Below are 18,912 nucleotides of genomic sequence, written 5' to 3'. Positions count from 1 at the left end.
TGAGTGATTATAATGAGGGCGAAGCGAGTTATTAAGTGGGTGTTTGGTTTCTAGGGACTAATATTTAGTCCCATCATTTTATTCCATTTTAGTGTATAAATTGTCAAATATAGAAACTAAAATAGAGTTTTGGTTTCTATATTTAACAATTTTGTAACTTAAATGGAATAAAATGTAAGGACTAAATATTAGTCACTAGAAACCAAACACCCCCTAAAGAGGAAGGTTGTTGTGAGTAAGCTAACGCCTAAATCAAGCTTATGTTTAGACTGCTGCAGCTATATATAATTTATAGAGAGAAAACATTTTATAAACAATATAAGTCGTTTCGAATTAAATCCAAATGATAAATTTGAAACCTTTCAAGAACAATTACAGATCTCTTGCGTTCATGCAAGGGGATAGTTTTTCTTCATTTGAAAATATGCAATTGGCACTCAGTTTGAGGCCTCTTTCGAACAAATTGATTGGTTGATACGTGTTCCTCGGCAGCAGGGAAAACATATGAAATGAGTTGGATGTCCTGCGAAATCCTACGAAATAAAAAAAGAACCTGGTTCCTCACGGGTGTTCACTCATTTTTCTTTAATCCCAGGCGTAGTGACCTACCTTACCTCGAACAAGTCTGCAGACGAAGAAGATGATTCGACGCAGGCATAGCAAACAAGGCCACAGATCTTGAATGACCGGAGGCATAGCTGTTCTTCCTCGTAGAGGAATCGGAACGGCAGATCCGCAGATCTGCTACTCCTACGTGCGAATTAGAATTGAACACGGGAATCTCGTTGCGTTAGCTAGGCATCACGGGCTACAAGGGTTCCTTTCTTCTAAGTTGGGACTGCCGTTATCTTTCTAGCCTTGCATCTTGTCTTGTACGCAACACCACACCACACACGCCACCCACGAGCACAGAAATGTGATCCCTTTCGGAAGCCGAGTTGCAGCAGCAAAAGCTTTCAAGCCATGTCAGATGTCAAGGTAGTGACAGACATTGGATACTTAACATAACCCGTGTTCTAATTTCCTATACAAAAGCTAGGCGCTAAACCCACTTCTTCAGGGTTTTACTGCACGCTACTTCAGCGGACACATGTTCAGTCAGGCGGTCGAGTCACCATCCTAACTCCTGAGCGCTACTGCAATGCAAGCAGATAGCTAATGGTGCCAAAAGGGTTGGGGCGCGTCCACAACCGTACTTAACATGCCAGGGCAGGAAAGTCGAAGCTCATCTCCACAGCTTGACATACTTGTCATGGCCACTCGAAGCAACCAGGCCGGAGCTCGACGATGCCAGGGCCGAGACGAGGCTGTCGTGCGCTGCAACAGTCATGCTCCGGTTCTCGGACATGTCCCACAGCTCCAGAGACTGCACCACCGTTCATTACAGACCCACGAGTAAGAATGTAAGATACATATCCGAGATGGATAGAGCGTGTAGAAAAACCAGTAGTCGCAATCAGTCATGGGAATTGCGCTAAACTAGTAACTTGCCTGGTAACAGCCAATGATAAGCAAGGATGGGTACGTAGGATGGAAAGTGCACGAACTGAACTTTCTCCCGCCGCAGCTAAGCTCGTTCACGAAGCTCTCGTCGTTCAAAGACCACACCTTCACCGTGTCTTCACTGACAGACACCACGTACTCGCCGGTGGGATCCCAGCACACGGAATCGACGCCCTTAGTGTGGCTCTGCAATTTCAAAAAACAAAAACAGATTGTCACACGGCTGCTTTCAAGTATCTCTTTCTCAATAACAACAGGGGACCTGTAGTGATTAATAAAGAACTGTAGTCAACAAGGTTCCAGCCTCTGCACCAAGCAGGTGTGACTTGCAAACATATTCAAGAGTGCACCTCAGTCACGAACCTCAAATCTCCTCACGCAAGCTTGCCTCTCCACATCCAGGATAGAGACTACATTGTCTGAAGCCGTTGCAAGGAGTCCTCCATAACGTGGTTGGAATCTCAGCTGGGTCGAACCTCCCTGAAAAGGTGTAGCATACAGAAAAAATCCTCTTAGTTGTCATGCAGCTCTCTACATGTTCAAGGAAAAAAGATGGAAAAATACACAGGGTATTGTCACATTTGAGACAAGTTGCTGATTATGCCTGGTGCTACTCACATCGGTATACATATATTATCGATGCTTGCTACCATCACACGTCGATGCGATATTAAATGGCTACTGTATCTAAAAGGTTGCATCTCAGGGCTTGTTCGTTTCACCGTTAATACTATTGAGTCGATTTAAATGAATAACAAGTCAAAATCCATCTCAATCCATTCCAATACACTTCAATCCACATGGAATTGGAATAACCGAACCTCAGGTGGACAACTCTTGTGTGTTAGCAGCAAGAAGAAAATTACAGGTCGACAAAAAAACCAAGTCAAGCTGAGAAACCTTGAAAATTCGGACAGCATTTCCATGCTTGATGCTCCAGAACCGTATCTCGTTGTCCCCATCGCAAGAACAAATGAGGTCATCCTTGTTCGGGTGGAAATCGAGTGACATAACAGATGCTGAGTGCCCAGTGAACGTACGAATTGAATAACCATGCTGCAAAAAAAGAATCAATTCCACGGAATTAACTACGAGATATAGAAAACTGGAAAGCAGTCAAGCACAACCATACTTTGCTGCAATTACAGCTTTGAAGTAAATAAGGGCAGGCATCTCTCATGTAGCCAAATGTAGCCTACGAAGCTCGGCTTCTGGCTCGCGGTTGTCAACAGATTCAAGGGCTTGATTATGATGAGCCTTTTGTACCAATTGCCCCTATGACTATTGTTCGTGTACTTTGATTGTTGTTGCAACCTTACACTCTTGGATGATCTCTCAGATGGATATCAAAAATATTTCTCATCATGGTGATCTGCAGGAAGAAGTTTACATGCATCCACCTCCTAGTGTTGATGCTCCCTCAAGGCATGTTTGCCATCTCCGACGCACCTTATATGGTCTGAAACATGCCCCTCATGCCTGATTTGAGAGATTTATTTCTGTAATTAAGGCTGCTGTTTTTCTTCTACAGACCATGATCCAGCTTTATTTATTCATCTCTCTCCAAAAGATCGCACTCTACTTCTATTATATATGGATGACATGTTGATTACAGGTGATGATTAAGAGCATATTCTTATGTCAAGAAGCACCTTAGCAAGGAATTTCAGATGTCTAATTTAGGTCCTCTTAGTTATTTCTTAGGTATCTTAGTTATTTCTTAGGTATTGAGGTTCTATATACTCAAAAAGGTTTTTATCTCTTGCGGTCCAAGTATATCCATGATCTGATTGTTCTGAAATTACTGATGTTGTGACACCGTGTTGTAGACACCTTTGTGGGCCGGCAGTATGCCAGGCGTCACAAAGGATAAGTCCTAGCTGGGCTGTTTGTTTAGAAGATAAGAGATAAAGAGGGAGTCGGTTAGCCCTCCTATTTTAGTGGAGAGATTAGCTCTGTTTGTTTAGAAGATAAGAAGAGATAAAGAGGGAGTCGGTTAGCCCTCCTATTTTAGTGAGATTAGCTCCCAGTTGTTAGAGGTGGTTGAGATTAAAGTGGCACCTAAGTCTATAAAGGGAGCTGCTGTAGTTTGTATTAGGGCTCATCAAAGAAAGTTTTACCTGGCCGGTGGAGCTTCCTTGGTCATCCTGGCGCACCTTGCGCCAGCTGACAGAATCAGCTCCTCCTCTGGTCGATCCCCATACCCACTGAGATCCCTTCCCCAGTTCCAAGCCTTGCTGCGATCACCACTGTGCAGTCCTAGGCGCCCAAGACATATCAATTTGGTATCAGATTCCTCCGACGCATCGACCAACATGTCCGGCGTTGATCACGATCCTGCGAAGACCTCCTCCGACTCAGCCAAGTTGGATCAGATATTAGCGCAGCTCTCCACCATCAACTCACGCCTCGACCTGCATGGACAGCGGATCACGCTTTTGGAGAAGCGCACAATCGACGAGCAGCTGCCGGAATCTTCAGAAACCGGCCCACGTACCGTAGCGCCTGTTGGGGTCATGCATAGCACAGGATCTGCTCATCGTGACTGCATCGACGATGGTGGCTATCGAAGACCCAATGTCTCCTTTCCCCACTACGATGGTGAGTCTGACCCCCTGTCGTGGATCAATAAATGTGAGACTTCAGGGGCATGAGGACTCCACCCGATGAGAAGGTGTGGCAGGCATCACTCCATTTGGACGGTGTGGCAACAGAATGGTTCTACGCTCTAGAGCGGGACACAGGCGGCGTCCTCACTTGGTCCCGCTTCGTTGAGTTCACCCATATGCGGTTTGGACCACCTCTACGGACCAACGGTATGGTTGATCTCAAGGACCTTCGGCGCACCGGCACCGTTGAAGACTATCAACGTCAGTTTCTGTCCATTCTCTGTCGCTGCGAGGATATGACACAGCTCCAGCAAGCTCAGATGTTTACCGCAGGCTTGGGTGAACCGCTTCGGACTGATGTTGAACTGCTGACTCCAACTACATTGCAGCGGGCCATGCACCTGGCACGCGCCTATGAACGTCGTATGGATCTGTCCTCGGCCCCATCAAGGACGCCATATGCTGCATCAAAACCAACAGCATGTGCAACTGCAGCAAAACCCTCGTCATCGGCTACCAGCAGACCACGTTTGTGCAGGCTCTCACCGGAGGAGGTTGCCGCCAAACGGGCCAGCGGTGAATGCTACCACTGCTCTGAAAAATATACAGCCGATCACAAGTGTGCTGCTCGCGGAGTTTTTCTGTTGGAACTGGATGGAAAAGATACCGGGACAACGGATACACTGGCAGAGGAGCTGGGCATATCACTTCATGCTCTCACTGGGATTGACATTGCCGACACACTGAAACTGAAAGTCTCTATCAATGGTGTGGCTCTCATTGCTCTTGTGGATTCAGGATCCACCCATACATTCATCCGCGATGCTATTGTGCCAAGACTGGGACTGCATGTGATTCCAACAGCAGGACTGCCTGTCAAGGTTGCAAATGGTGAGAAGGTGTTGAGTGGGGGCGTCTGTTATCAAACCCCACTCACTGTCGGCGAAGAGAATTTTACCACAACCTGCTACACTCTTCCCCTGGATGGCTTTGATGTGGTGCTTGGGGTAGAATGGCTGCGTTCTTTGGGTCCCTTCATCTGCAACCTTGAGAAGTTGACGCTGTCTTTTTGGCGCCACGGACACATGGTGCGTTGGACAGGCATTGGCGGCTCTCCATCCCGCTGTAATGCTCTGGACATGGCACACAAACTGTTGGATACCCTGCTGCTATCCTTTGAAGACCTCTTTGTCGAGCCCCAGGGACTTCCTCCACCTCGCCGCCATGATCATCGCATCCGACTTCTGCCAGGGACAGTACCAGTGGCGGTACGACCATACCGCTACCCTCAGTTGCTCAAAGATGAGATTGAACGACAGTGTGACCATATGCTATCCCAAGGTATCATCCGAGAGTGTACCTCAGCGTTCTCATCACCAGTGTTGCTTGGAAGAAATCAGACAACACATGGCGCTTCTGCATTGACTACCGTGAGCTCAACACGAAGACGGTCAAGGACAAATTTCCTATCCCAGTAGTGGATGAACTCCTGGATGAGCTTCGGGGAGCCCGGTTCTTCACCAAGCTTGACTTACGTAGCGGCTACCATCAGGTGCGCATGCACCCAGAGGACATCGATAAGACGGCCTTCCGCACGCACCATGGTCACTACGAGTTCTTAGTCATGCCTTTCGGCTTGACTAATGCACCGTCGACATTTCAGGCGCTTATGAATGATGTACTCAAGCCGTTCATCCGTAAGTTTGTACTGGTATTCTTTGATGACATATTAATCTATAGCTCATCCTGGGTCGAGCATCTTCAACACATGCGGCAAGTATTCCAGCTATTACGAGAGCAGAAGTTGGCCCTCAAGCGCACCAAGTGTTCCTTTGGCGAGACACAGGTGGGTTACTTAGGCCACATCATCTCGAATAAGGGAGTTGCAATGGACCCTGCCAAGATTGAAGCAGTGGAGTCATGGCCACCACTGCACTCCATCCGGGCACTCAGAGGATTTTTGGGACTGACTGAGTATTATCGGAAATTCATCACTGGTTATGGCACTGTAGCAACCCCCTTGACAGCACTGTTAAAACGAGAGGCATTCAGATGGACAGAAGCAGAGGAGGCTTTTAATTTGCTTAAACATGCCTTAATGCCCGCACCATTACTGCAGATGCCCGACTTCGACCGCAGTTTCATCATTGATTGTGATGCGTCAGGGTCTGGTTTTGGCGCCGTGTTACACCAGGGAGATGGAGCTATTGCTTTCTTCAGCAGGGCAGTCGCACCTCAACATCAGAAGTTGCCAGCATATGAACGGGAACTGATTGGGTTGGTGAAAGCAGTCCGGCACTGGAGGCCTTATATCTGGGGACGCCAGTTTCTAGTCCGCACCGATCACTAGTCTTAAATATTTATTAGATCAGCGACTGACCACAATTCCCCAACATACATGGGTGAACAAGTTATTCGGATATGATTTTATGGTGGAGTACAAGCCTGGCAAACTCAATGGCGCAGCTGATGCTCTCTCACGTCGTGCCGAGTCAGGCATGGCGCTCAACACCATCTCTACACCTTTTGAGTTGTTTGACAGTTTGCGAGTCGAGGCTGCAACGGACCCACAAATCCAGGATGTGCGCCAGCAGCTTGCTGCTGGCACTGTTTCACCAGGTTGGACAGAATTGGATGGGTTGCTCCTTTTCAAAGGAAAAGTCTATGTGTCAGATGCCTCTACTCTTTGGCCGATACTATTATCTAGTGCCCATGACACAGGACATGAAGGTATCCAAAAGACAATTCACAGGTTCCGGTCGTCATTCTATAATCCTCATGCATTACAGAGGGTTAAGGAATTCATCAAAGGTTGTTCAGTCTGCCAGCGCAATAAAACTGAACATCTCCATCCCGGTGGTCTCCTGCAACCTCTATCAGTACCTTCGGAAGTATGGAGTGATATTTCTATGGACTTCATTGAGGGGTTTCCAAAGGTGGGCGGCAAGTCGGTGATTCTCACAGTTGTAGACCGTTTCTCCAAGTTTGCACACTTTATTGCTCTGGGACACCCTTACACAGCAGCATCGGTAGCAAAAGCCTTCTTTGATAACATTGTTCGTCTCCATGGGTTGCCATGCTCCATTGTCAGTGATAGAGATACAATATTTACTAGCACATTCTGGTCAGAATTGTTCCAGCTAGCAGGAGTTAAGCTGCACATGAGTTCAGCTTTCCACCCCCAATCTGATGGACAATCAGAAGTGGTAAATCGAATTATCACCATGTATCTTCGGTGCCTAGCAGGGGATAGACCAAGAGAGTGGCTTAAATGGCTTCCATGGGCCGAATTCTGCTACAACACTTCCTTCCAGACTGCTCTCTGATGCTCTCCATTTAAGGTGGTATATGGCCGAGAACCTCGTGCTCTTCTGCCCTATCATCCAGGAACATCACAGGTGGCTGTTGTTGACAAACAACTACAGACACGCGACGAATTCTTGGCGGATATTCGTGACCGATTGATTCAGTCACAGGTGACAATGAAAAACTACCAGGACAGGCATCGACGGGAAGTGGAGTTCCATGAGGGCGATTGGGTATGGCTGCGCTTACAGCAGCGCGCAGCAGTTGGTGTCACTTCTGCTACACCCAACAAACTTGGCCCAAAGTTCTTTGGGCCATATCAAGTGCTATCGAGGGTGGGCACTGTCTCCTACAAGCTGCAGCTTCCTCCCAGGGCCAGAATACATGATGTGTTCCACGTTTCTCTACTCAAGAAATTCATAGGGGAGGCTCCAACCCAAGTTATACCGCTGCCCGAGCTCCTCAACGGCAGAGTAATCCCTACACCAGAAAAAGTCCTCTGTGCAAGGCTGAATCAGGGGGTGTGGGAAGTTCTGATCAAGTGGACAGGCCGAGCAGAGACAGATACTTCTTGGGAGCAGCTGGAAGACTTCAAGCTTAGATATCCAGCCATGACGCTCGAGGACGAGCTCTTCGTCGGCGAGGGGGGAAATGTTGTAGACACCTTTGTGGGCCGGCAGTATGCCAGGCGCCACAAAGGATAAGTCCTAGCTGGGTTGTTTGTTTAGAAGATAAGAAGAGATAAAGAGGGAGTCAGTTAGCCCTCCTATTTTAGTGGAGAGATTAGCTCTGTTTGTTTAGAAGATAAGAAGAGATAAAGAGGGAGTCGGTTAGCCCTCCTATTTTAGTGGAGAGATTAGCTCCCAGTTGTTAGAGGTGGTTAAGATTAAAGTGGCACCTAAGTCTATAAAGGGAGCTGTTGTAGTTTGTATTAGGGCTCATCAAAGAAAGTTTTACCTAGCCGGTGGAGCTTCCTTGGTCATCCTGGCGCACCTTGCGCCAGCTGACAGAATCAGCTCCTCCTCTGGTCGATCCCCATACCCACTGAGATCCCTTCCCCAGTCCCAAGCCTTGCTGCGATCACCACTGCGCAGTCCTAGGCGCCCACGACATATCACACCGATGGATATTCACTTATAACTTCGTTCGACTGATGGGCCACGTCTATAGGATTCATCTCGCTATCACCATATTGTGGGCAGCCTAGTTTACCTTAAGATCACTAGACCTGATTTTGCTCATATTGTTCATATTTTGAGTCAAATTGTATCTGCCCCTACCCCAGTTCATTTGGTCATTTGCTTCATGTGCGTCAATATTTACGAGGGATAAGATCCAAATGTTTACTCTATGCTTCTAATAGTCCTCTTCAGCTTCGTGCTTACCCCGATGCCACCCAGGCGAGTGATCACGTTGAACGTCGCTCTATTACGGGATATTGTACTCTTCTTGGATCCTCTCCTACTGACTAGAAAAGTGAAAATCTAAGAAGTAAGCAGCTATCTCTCAGTCTAGTACTGAAGCAGAACTTCGAGCAGTTGCCACTAGTACTGTTGAAATTACTTGGCCGAGATGGCTCTTGGCTGATCTTGGTGTCTCTTGTGACACTCCAACACCTATTTTATGTGATAACATGAGGGCTACATATTGCTCATGATCCTGTGAAGCATGAACATACTAAACACATTGGTGTGATGCATCGTTTACTCGGTTTCATTGTCATGCGAAGACTGTGGATCTTCGATATGTGCCCTCAGAATCACAATTGGCAGATTTCTTTACAAAAAACGCAAACCAGAGCACCACATCATTTTCACTTGATCAAATTCAACACTTCAAATCCTCCACTTCCACCTTGAGTTTGAGGGGGTGTTAAGGCTCATGAGACCCATACTACTACTATGCCTGCTGCCCAGCCTATATATATATTCTAGAATCCCCTATTTATGGAATATTCTTTCATAATTTATCGCTGCGTCTTACGATCCTACACTAGTCTACCCTAGCTTGTTTGAGACTAAAATGCTTTGTTGTTGTTATTGTCTTATTGATGATGCATGATGCACATCACCGATTTACTACATTTCACATTAAGGAACAGATGCTATTGGGCCTTCACAGAATACAATCATGAACAGGGGTTGCTAACAGCTTTCTTTGTGGCTTCACACCATAGTCAGAGACACATTTTTTGTGGAAAAGTGCAATGTTCCTGGCAGAGGTATTAACATACCATAACTGCTATTACATGACAGAGAATGTGATCATCGAGAGAAAATTATCACGTATGTGAAGCCTGAACTGTAGAGGAAAGAACCTAAGCTAGAAAGAAAAAAATGCAATGACCAGTATTAGTGTGTGTTAACTGACATTTTCGCAATGCAACATGGTGTCACCTAGCATAAGAGCACGATCACGTGGGGAAAGGGGCAGGAAAACTTGGATTGGTAATAACACTTACGTTATCAGCATCCCAAACCCTCACAGTTTTGTCAAATGAAGATGTGGCGAGGCGAGGAGTGCTTGGGCTGAAGCGCACATCAGTTATGAGCAGAGAATGCTCCTCTAGCATTGATTTTTGTTTCAGAGTGTCAGCATTCCACAGGAAAACCTGCATTGCGAGATACAAAAGGTAATTAGCAATTACATATTAGTACTACAGCACTAATGGTGATTTTGAACAAATTCCATAATTATCACCACTAAATAGCTTAGCAAGCACAACAACACGTCTTTTTACCTTCTTATCGTGACCTCCAGTAGCAATTAATTTTCCATCTGACGAGAAATGACAACACAGAACACTGCTTGTGCTTGCTTGGGCTGAAGATACCTCTCTAAGGATATATCCTGAATACAACATGTAAGAGAACATAAAAGCATATAATACTGGCAATTTGTGGAAAAAAAACGTCCCTAGGATGTCGTCAAAAGCTATGCATCAATTAATGAGAATGGGATATTTCGGTGTAGATCCAGTGCCAGCAGTTTTCGTTACAAAAACTTACACAACCCAATGTTAGGTCGATGTATAACCTATGATACCTCGATACTTCCCAAAGAGCTCATATCTGTAATGGAAGTCATATCAAATACCGCTACGGCGGCCTGATAAAGCTTGGATAAATATCCGACAAATATTAGAATAAAAAGAAATTAAATTTAATTGAAAAACAAATACTTGTGGGATACTTAGGGATACTTTGGAGTGGAGACACCTTACATGTGCGGCGTGCGCTACTAGGCCACGATCGCAGGACTCGGTGACTCTCGCAAGCGGGTGCGCTGGGTAGCAAAACCTAGACGTGTTGCTGTCGACGGGCAGCCGACACCACCCGAGTCGGGGCTACCGCCATTGGGATTTGGGCTGTTAGGAGGTCCAAGCTTTTAGCCCCCCCCCCCCAACACCCACAGATCCCTTTTCTCTTCAGCCCTTTTGGTGGCTATATTAAGGCTAGGAGAGAGACCATTGAAAACACAACCATTTTGGTGGTTCCACAAGATCCAGAGGCCAAGACTAATAAGAGAGTTAAGCCCTTTCCTGGGGCTTCCTCGCAGGTGATCACTACTTTTCCACCATTGCATGATATTCTCTTCTTGTACTTGTGGAGCAAGATCCAAAAAATTGGAATGGAGCCACTCTATTCTCCCCCACTCCTCAACCAAAAAATTGCAGGTGATCCCTTAGGCAGCAAGCTTCATCATCTTGTGCAGAAAGAAATTGGAGCACATATGGTTTATAATTAACAGTTCAATGCGTAAAAAATAACATTCTATCTATATTATTTTGATCACATGTTTCTACTCTAGTATTTATTTCGTCACCATTGTTGTTATGTAAATATTATTTCATCACAATTTAATATGTGCACCATGTGCACAAAAGATTGTTGTGCACCTGATATGTTCCCATTATCTATTAATAATATATTGTTTGTAACATTTATGTAGTGGAATGAATATGGACAATGCAACATTTATCAGGTAATAACAAGCAATGTCTAACTTATAACAGCTCTACCATTTTCTGTATTTTAAATACATATACAAAAATGTGTCCATGTATCCTAATTTTCAAGAAATTGACGTATTGGGGCATCCGTGTATCGTGTATCCGTATCGGGCATCCGTGTATCGTGTATCCGTATCTATATCCCCGTATCAAGGTAACGTAGTGTTTGACTAAATAGATAGTCATATAGGATAGGCCACAGACCTTTTCCAGAACTGATACAATGGCTACCAGCAGCTCTTGGATTTGTGCCATTATGCGGCAAGAATGGTTCTAAATTATCTTCCATGGAGTCATCCTCGGTATAGTGATCCATATCAACCTAGAGTTAAGAAATATCATAAATAAACAAATAAAAAATCAATGAAACAACAGACTTCCCAGGCTTCCACATGAATGTATCTGTGGCTACCTCACCAAAGAATGTACTAGCATAGAGCAACTTACAAGTTGATTGGTCGGCGATCCTATTGGTACTGGACCCTCAGAACCATAAACAACTAAAGTCGTACATGAGCTCGCATTTTGGTGCTGCAATGGTGTTGATATTGTTTCTCCGGGAGAATGTGCAGAAAGAGTTGAAGGTGTTGAACTGGGGGAAGCACCAGCAGTATTTGTAGTACCAGAGCTATTGGCTGGGCCAGACGAGGAGATAGGATGTTTGCGCTTTCGCCCATTTCGATTCTTAGAAACCTGTGAGACAAACCATAGGAAAGTATGAATTATATGGTTTTGACAGATATCAGAAACTACAAATTCGAGAAAAGAACAGATGAATAAGATTGTGATCTAAGGAGGGAGGGAGGGAGAGAGAGGGAGAAAGGGAATGTTGACCTGTTCATTTCCAGCAAAAGCCACTGTTACAATTCCAGCACCCATTTTTTCCTGCTCACCTTCAAGATAAGTTGAGCTTTGTTGTTGCTGACTCAGTAATGGATGTTGGAGGAGCTGTTGCAGATTGTTACTCGGCTGTTGTTGCTGTAGAGCAGCTATCTTCTATACAAGACAGAAGATGTAGTAAGACTTAACTAAAAATATGAAGGATTTATTTCCCCAATGGTGGCTTTCACATGGGCATAACCAGCATTGTCTTTTCTTTCAATAATATGGTTGACAACCAATGCAATGCATTATATAACTGTTAGGAAAAGATGAGAATTTTGGTTATTTTATTGGGACTGGGATATTAGTTCGGATTCATGTTAGACCATGACATTGATCAAGAAAATTTCAATGGAATTTGATTACTGTTCACTAATGCTCACCCCATTTACATTGATATACATAAAAAAGGAATCATCAGGTGAAACATGCATCTTTTTGGAGACTTCAAAATCTTAATATTTTGAGAACAAGATAAACATAAGAAAATAAAACATTTAATAATATAAGCCTTAACTTAAAGAGATACATATTTTTTCAATGCATAGATTCGATTTGGCTTAGCTTAAAAAAATCCTTGGCATTTTGGCTTTTCTAGACACATTAGAAAAAACAAAACATCTTACAGTTTGGAATGGTGGGAATAACAAGGAAAGGTCCAACGTTATCATCACCTTAAGGAAAGGTCAAAAGTTTATTTCTTTTTGTTTTTCCTAGACGATATTGAATTTATCCTTGAAAAAATTTGGGCTGATGTTATTTGTCCTAGAGACCTAGACTAATAACTTAAATCTTTTCAAGAAAATGTTAATTCAGCAATCAATTTAAAAAACGTGTTCCGAAAGATGCTAATAATTGCAACATATTAATACATGATGTGTCCACAAGAGTATGAGTGACTATTCATACATATTTACTTACCTTCATCAGCATATCTGTCTCAGTGCGCTGCATAGGTAAGCACATGTTTTGCAATGACTGGCCAACACTGGGAACAATTTCAGTGAAACCAGTTGATTGACCATCTCTCCCAGGAACCAAGTTTCGGCTGCTAAAAAGCATCCGAAGTCGTCTGTTATCCATGTCTCCAGGTGAAGTGGCATTTTGTTGTGCTTGAACATGAATTAGAGCATGCTGCTGCTGAGGAGTGAGAAACTGGAGCTGGTGTTGTAATGGCTGGGCCGGGTACATATAAGATTTGTGCTGGAGAAACCCAGATCGAAGCTGTTCTAATCCCTGAATAGTTATGATCAAAAGGACATGTGTCATAAGAGCACAAGAATGTGTATCAGGCAAACTTGCTTCCAATTATAACTTAGGCCCTGTTTGGTTCCTTTAGTCACCTGACTAAAGTTTAGTCACTAAAGTACCCCGTTTGGTTCCAGTGACTAAACCTGACTAAAAAACATTAATTGGTGTGAATAATGACTGCATTACCCCTATTAATTAGTGAATGCCTGCTGCACTAAGAAAGAGGAGAGGCCAAATGAGGTAAAAATCCTACTTTAGTCCCTTTTAGTCACCCCCTTGGTGACTAAAGAACTTAAGTTTAGTCACCCCATTTTAGTCACCATGTTTGCTTCTTTAGGGACTAAAAGTGACTAAAGTTTAGTCACTAAACTTTAGTCACCCCAAACCAAACGGGCCCTTAGAATGTTAGACTGGAAACCTAGAAAAGGTGAAGAACTAACTGTGAGAGGCCATCCTTTCAAGGTCAAATTGTTCCCCGCCTGATTAGAGCCTGCCAAGCATGAAAACAAACATAGAAAAGTATATTACAAACATAACAATGCAGCCCTTAAAATATTGATTAGATATGCAAACTGAAGAATATCCCAAGATTATATTTTTCATTTTGAATCCTACACTCAATAGGGTGTTTGGATGTCTCGGCTAATTTTAGTCACTAACTATTAGCTCTTATGCATTCAAACACCCCCTTAGTCGTGCAAAAACTAGTGAATGTACTAAACAGAAGCATCAAGTAACAAGAGAGTTTGATGCCAAACACACCTGGTACTCCAAATAGTGATCCATCTGCACCTGCAGCTCTCTGGTTCAAAGCTACATTTGTTTCCGCCTTAATATCCTGATACAAGGTCCCCATCAAGTACAGATACTAACAATAGAAGGATATAATATCTGAATATGTACTAAACTATCAACCTGTGTTGATCCCAGAAGTGGCTGGCTCCTGAACTGAGCTTGCTGTAATGAACCGGACATGCCCCCAGCTGATCTTTGGAAGATTGGCCTAATAACGGTTGGACGAAAGTCAAGGCAACTTTGAAAAAGGTTTGCACAAAATATGTCCTCGCACGTAAGAAAATTGAGTAGACGGTACCCTGAAGCTAGAGATGATCTTGCAGGTGACTTTAGCATTGAAGTTGGGTTTGATTCCAGTAATGGGCAAATGGTTTCAGTGAGCCTTTGCTGCATTATAAATTAAACATACCATCAGTGTACAAATTAGCAAATATAGCAGCAGCAGTGGATAATAGAATTAAGAAAATTACCTTCATTGAAGTCTCTTCTGAAACGTCCCTCTGAACAGTAATTTTCATTCTATCCTCAAATACTTTTGCAGATAAAGTACCTGCAGTTGTATCATTTTGTCGCGCTGGTGGATCAGCAGCAACAGTACCATTCTGGGCACTAGTTGGAAAATCAGTGTTTTCGCTGCGCTGCTGTTGCTTCTGCTGCCGCCATTGCTGCTGCTCTTGCGGATGCTGTTGCGCATGCCTCTGTAGCAAGAGTTGCTGCGTCTGGATCTGGTGCTGCGATTGTTGCTGCTGCTCCCGTGCTTTAATTGACTGTATGGGCATAAATTTATATGCCATCATATGAAGGAGCACAAGAGTAAGCAAAAAGAAGTCGTAGTTACTTCCTTCGATCACAGATACCTATAACTTTGACCTAAATCATAAATTCTCCCAAATCAAACATATCTAACATTTACCACAAATATCTTTGAAAACATATTATTTCAAATGAAGAGTTATGAATTGCAAAAGTAGTTTCTATAATGAGTCTAGTCAAGTAGTAATGTCAAGATTGTCTTGTTAATATATATAGTTTAGATATTTATAGTCAAAATTAGAAAGTTCGATGTAAGACAAACCTAGATGGATTTATATGTATGATAGGAAGAACTACTGCATAATCTTCACAGTAGATCTCTAGAAATGACAAGTAACCACAGATAATCATCGCACTAGATCATAGCCAGTAGAAAATAAACTAGCGCGAGCTAGTAGCCACATGAAGTGAACTAAACCATCGAACTCTTGGGTATTTGATAACTATTTTCCAAACAGCTGGAAGTTGGCACAAGTACCATCTATCCATGCAAATGTTGGGGATTGGTAAAGGTGCATAATATTTTAGTCCTATCCAGAAAATTTTACTCAAAATTTAGCAAAACCAGCGCTTTTTTTCTCGAATGTCGCAGGAGAGAAAATGGTAAAATAACTAGGTGAAAGAGCCCCATCGGAACACACACTCAATCACCTAGAAAACACGTGCTTGACTATAGGAGAACACGACCAAGCCACCAAGGGGACTAGACTGCCAAGCAGAAACTAAGGATCTGTGGCAATCGACCTTAAGAGCAGGTGCTGGAGGTTAGAAGCACCTGTCAAGCACCATAAACAACACATAGGCTACGTTGTAGCAAAACCAGCTGAAAACTGAGGCAGTACAAACTAACTACAACGTAGAGAAATTATATGCATAGGCTCTAAAACTTTTTGAACAAGGAAATCTTGGCATTCACTTGGCAGTTACACAGTTGTCTTCTATTTTGAAACATGGGAAAAATTTATGAACAATGTGGAAGCAACCAAACACTGTTGCATAGCTACGTTAATTAATTCATTATCCTTTTTCTCAGCATCAATGTGGAACTTTCTTGGGTTTTTCTTGTCCAATTAATATGGATGTAATCATCCCTATTCATCATATAAATGTGCATACATGAGGAACATGTGTAGCGAACACAATTTCAACATTTCAATCCTAGGTATTGGGTAAGATTATACTCCCTACGTCCCAAATTAGTCTTCGTTTTAGCTCTTGGTTTTTATGTTTATATTCAAATGGATGATGATGAATCTACACATATATAAAACATATACATCAAGTATTGTATGAATCGATTAAAAACCCAAAACAAACTTTAATTTGGGACGGAGGGAGTATCAGTTAACCTGCCAAGTGTCGCCTGTGACAGAGGGACGAGACTAAACCCTAATACAGTTCTAACACTAACACAAGCAAGCCCCGATGAGGCAAGTAATAATCAAGATGCAAGTTCTATAATAACCACAAGTTACTGTCTCAAGAAAAGAACCTCAAGGTAAGAAGTGGCAGAATCGGAATGTTTTTCGTTCGTTCTTGCAATGAAGACGTCCCAGAAAACCGACCACCATTCGAAGAGAAACCCCCCTGGCGCATCAATCGCTGTTGCAATGTAAAAAAGAGGCAATACTATCAATTGCAGGGAATTATGTTACATTTTTTCATAATGCAGAAGGACCCCCAACACACACACACACAAACCTACCACAAAAACTCTACTTTGCTGTCACTCAAAATACAAACACGGAAACGCCTACCCTAAATTTGGTTTGGACTAGGATTTCTTGTTGCAATTAGTCAAAGCATAAATATGGACCAATACTTCAGTGCTTCGCATCAAACTAATGCTTCAAGGAATCAAAGTTTGGCCATTTATGCCGAAAGATGTTAGGTTCGAAACTAAAACGGCAGCACTACGAGATGATTTTGTAATCTGATCACAGCACTCACAAACAGGAGCCGAAGGCACGTTGCTTTCGGCTTGGAATGCCTTCGCCGTGTTCTGCAGGTTCCTCTTCAACAGGTAATCATAAATGTAGGAATCCAACCTGCTTCTCAAACAACGAGCATAACAAGCGTTAGAGCAACGATAGCGGTAGTCACGCTAGCAGGAACACTGAGGTCACTTCAAGCATGCAAGAGCCAGACAGGGACCAGCAAAAAAAACGTCTTAGGAACTGCTGGATGAACAAAGAAAACCCTGAAGAAAGCTTCCACTAGGAAGAAGACAGATAAATAAACAAGTAGCGTAGTAATAAAGTCAGCACCGAAAGAAGCAAAGAACGCAAACAAGTACAAAACAAAACATTGCGGGATGAAGAAAAGGGCGAAAAAGAATCCGAAAAAAAAGGAAAGCATAGGTTTTGCGAGTGGCAAAAAATGCAGTGTGGAAAAGCAGAAAATCCAAGAGAAAATAAACTAAATATTAAGCATCTGAAGCTTAACACAAGTGCTAGCAGGTATTATAATTAAGAAGGGCGCGATTCATACAGAATCGGGAAAAAAACGATCAAGAAACCTAACTGTAAAAGGAAAACCATCAAGAAAAATGCTTAACGGGAAGGATGAGATTTCAAGGGCCATGAAAAACAACACAAAGCATACCGAGGAGTGAAGGTGGGAAGAAAAAAGCAGCTTGTTCACTGATCAAAGCAGTCCGGTCACGGAGATCAACTAGGGAACAGGTTGAGAAGAAAATGCAAACTCACATCTTGTCCGCCTCCCACACATTATGTGCCATGGCAGCTGCTAACTCTTCGAAGCCACACTAAACGCAAGAGATTAAGACGGGAACCCCTCCTCAGGAAATAGGGGGAAAGAAGAGCAAAGCACGCCAAAAATAAGACAAGAGAAGAATTGGACAGATCACATTCTGCTCCAACTCCAATGTTGATAGCGGTTTGCAAACCCCAAAACGCCAGAAGAAATATTTGGTTGCGAAAGAGTTGGCTGTTGAGTAGCAGTGATTGGGGTACGGAGAAGAACGGAAAAGAAAGGGGTGAACAGGTGCGGAGGAAGAGGAGGTTTTAAAAGCTCAAATGTGAGTCCAGAAATCACACCAAAAAGGCCAAATGGACAATTGTGCTGTCCATTTCTACTGTTTAGGCCCCGTTTGGTGCTAACTCTAACATAGGATTGGGTGTTGTATATTAATAAACTTAGTTAATTGAGCATAAGCCATTACACACAGGTGAAAATGTAACTACATGGAGTAAACCACAAACCCTAGACGTGTATATTATCACCACGTAGTCTCAACTCTATTCTGTATAGATGTTAAGACTGGATCGAAAGTCCAAAAATACACTCGATTAGTAACCTCTTAGTGAAGATGTCAGCGAACTGCAACGTGATGCGGACGCTCAGAATCCGAACGTCACAGCGACACACTCGCGAACGATGTGCAGGTCGATCATCGTGCTTCATGCGCTGGTGTTGCACGGGATTAGTGGAGAGGTAGACTGTAACACTCTAAATTTGGGGGTATAAAATTTTTTCTAGCTATCTACCAAATTCAGGTGTTACTCTTGTCTCTCTCTAGTCTCTCTTTTTTAGTAGAATTAAGTTAATTAGGAGAGGGGTTAATTATTTATTTTTGTCAAAACAATGTAAGTCATGAATTGTTGCATCATGCTGAGTCCAAGATATTTTTTGAATTTGTGCACATGTTTGATTTGTTTTAAATTTGAATTAAAAACCCTATAGAAAATAAAATAGAAAAGACATTACAAATTTCAGAAA

At 43.2% G+C, this 18,912-nt stretch overlaps 1 protein-coding gene across 4 annotated transcripts; it reads right to left on the bottom strand.

Moving 5' to 3' along the window:
* Positions 1-915: 915 nt before the first annotated feature.
* On the bottom strand, positions 916-18,442 carry LOC103634873 (transcriptional corepressor LEUNIG). 4 transcript variants are annotated; one of them, XM_008657455.4, is made up of 18 exons: positions 17,880-18,442; positions 17,122-17,222; positions 16,664-16,773; positions 14,829-15,125; positions 14,657-14,745; positions 14,479-14,566; positions 14,326-14,401; positions 14,004-14,053; positions 13,234-13,548; positions 12,265-12,426; positions 11,878-12,123; positions 11,635-11,752; positions 10,159-10,268; positions 9,880-10,029; positions 2,404-2,559; positions 1,867-1,983; positions 1,492-1,689; positions 916-1,366 (listed from the first exon to the last, which is right to left on the bottom strand). In XM_008657455.4, exons 1-18 carry the CDS (start codon positions 17,909-17,911, stop codon positions 1,226-1,228), a joined length of 2,556 nt encoding a protein of 851 aa, XP_008655677.1. In that variant the 5' UTR covers positions 17,912-18,442; the 3' UTR covers positions 916-1,225. The 4 variants fall into 4 exon arrangements, with proteins under 4 accessions (XP_008655677.1, XP_008655678.1, XP_035817502.1 ...); XM_008657456.3 differs by having other exon boundaries at positions 17,122-17,219; positions 17,880-18,417; XM_035961609.1 differs by having other exon boundaries at positions 12,265-12,423; positions 17,122-17,219; positions 17,880-18,417.
* Positions 18,443-18,912: the final 470 nt, after the last annotated feature.

The sequence above is a fragment of the Zea mays genome, chromosome 8 (assembly GCF_902167145.1).
Source record: "Zea mays cultivar B73 chromosome 8, Zm-B73-REFERENCE-NAM-5.0, whole genome shotgun sequence".
Taxonomy (NCBI): Eukaryota; Viridiplantae; Streptophyta; class Magnoliopsida; order Poales; family Poaceae; genus Zea; species Zea mays.
Note: the sequence above shows the minus strand (reverse complement) of the source record. Positions and strands in the feature narration are given on the sequence as shown.

What these genes read in the sequence shown, in the direction of transcription:
- LOC103634873 (XM_008657455.4), bottom strand. Translation starts at nt 17,911, where the DNA reads ATGGCACATAATGTGTGGGAGGCGGACAAGAT. An exon ending in CTTGCGTGAGGAGATTTGAG is followed by an intron (nt 1,690 to 1,866) that starts GTTCGTGACTGA and finishes TTGAAATTGCAG; the next exon opens with AGCCACACTAAGGGCGTCGA. An exon ending in TTATCATTGGCTGTTACCAG is followed by an intron (nt 1,367 to 1,491) that starts GCAAGTTACTAG and finishes ACGGTGGTGCAG; the next exon opens with TCTCTGGAGCTGTGGGACAT.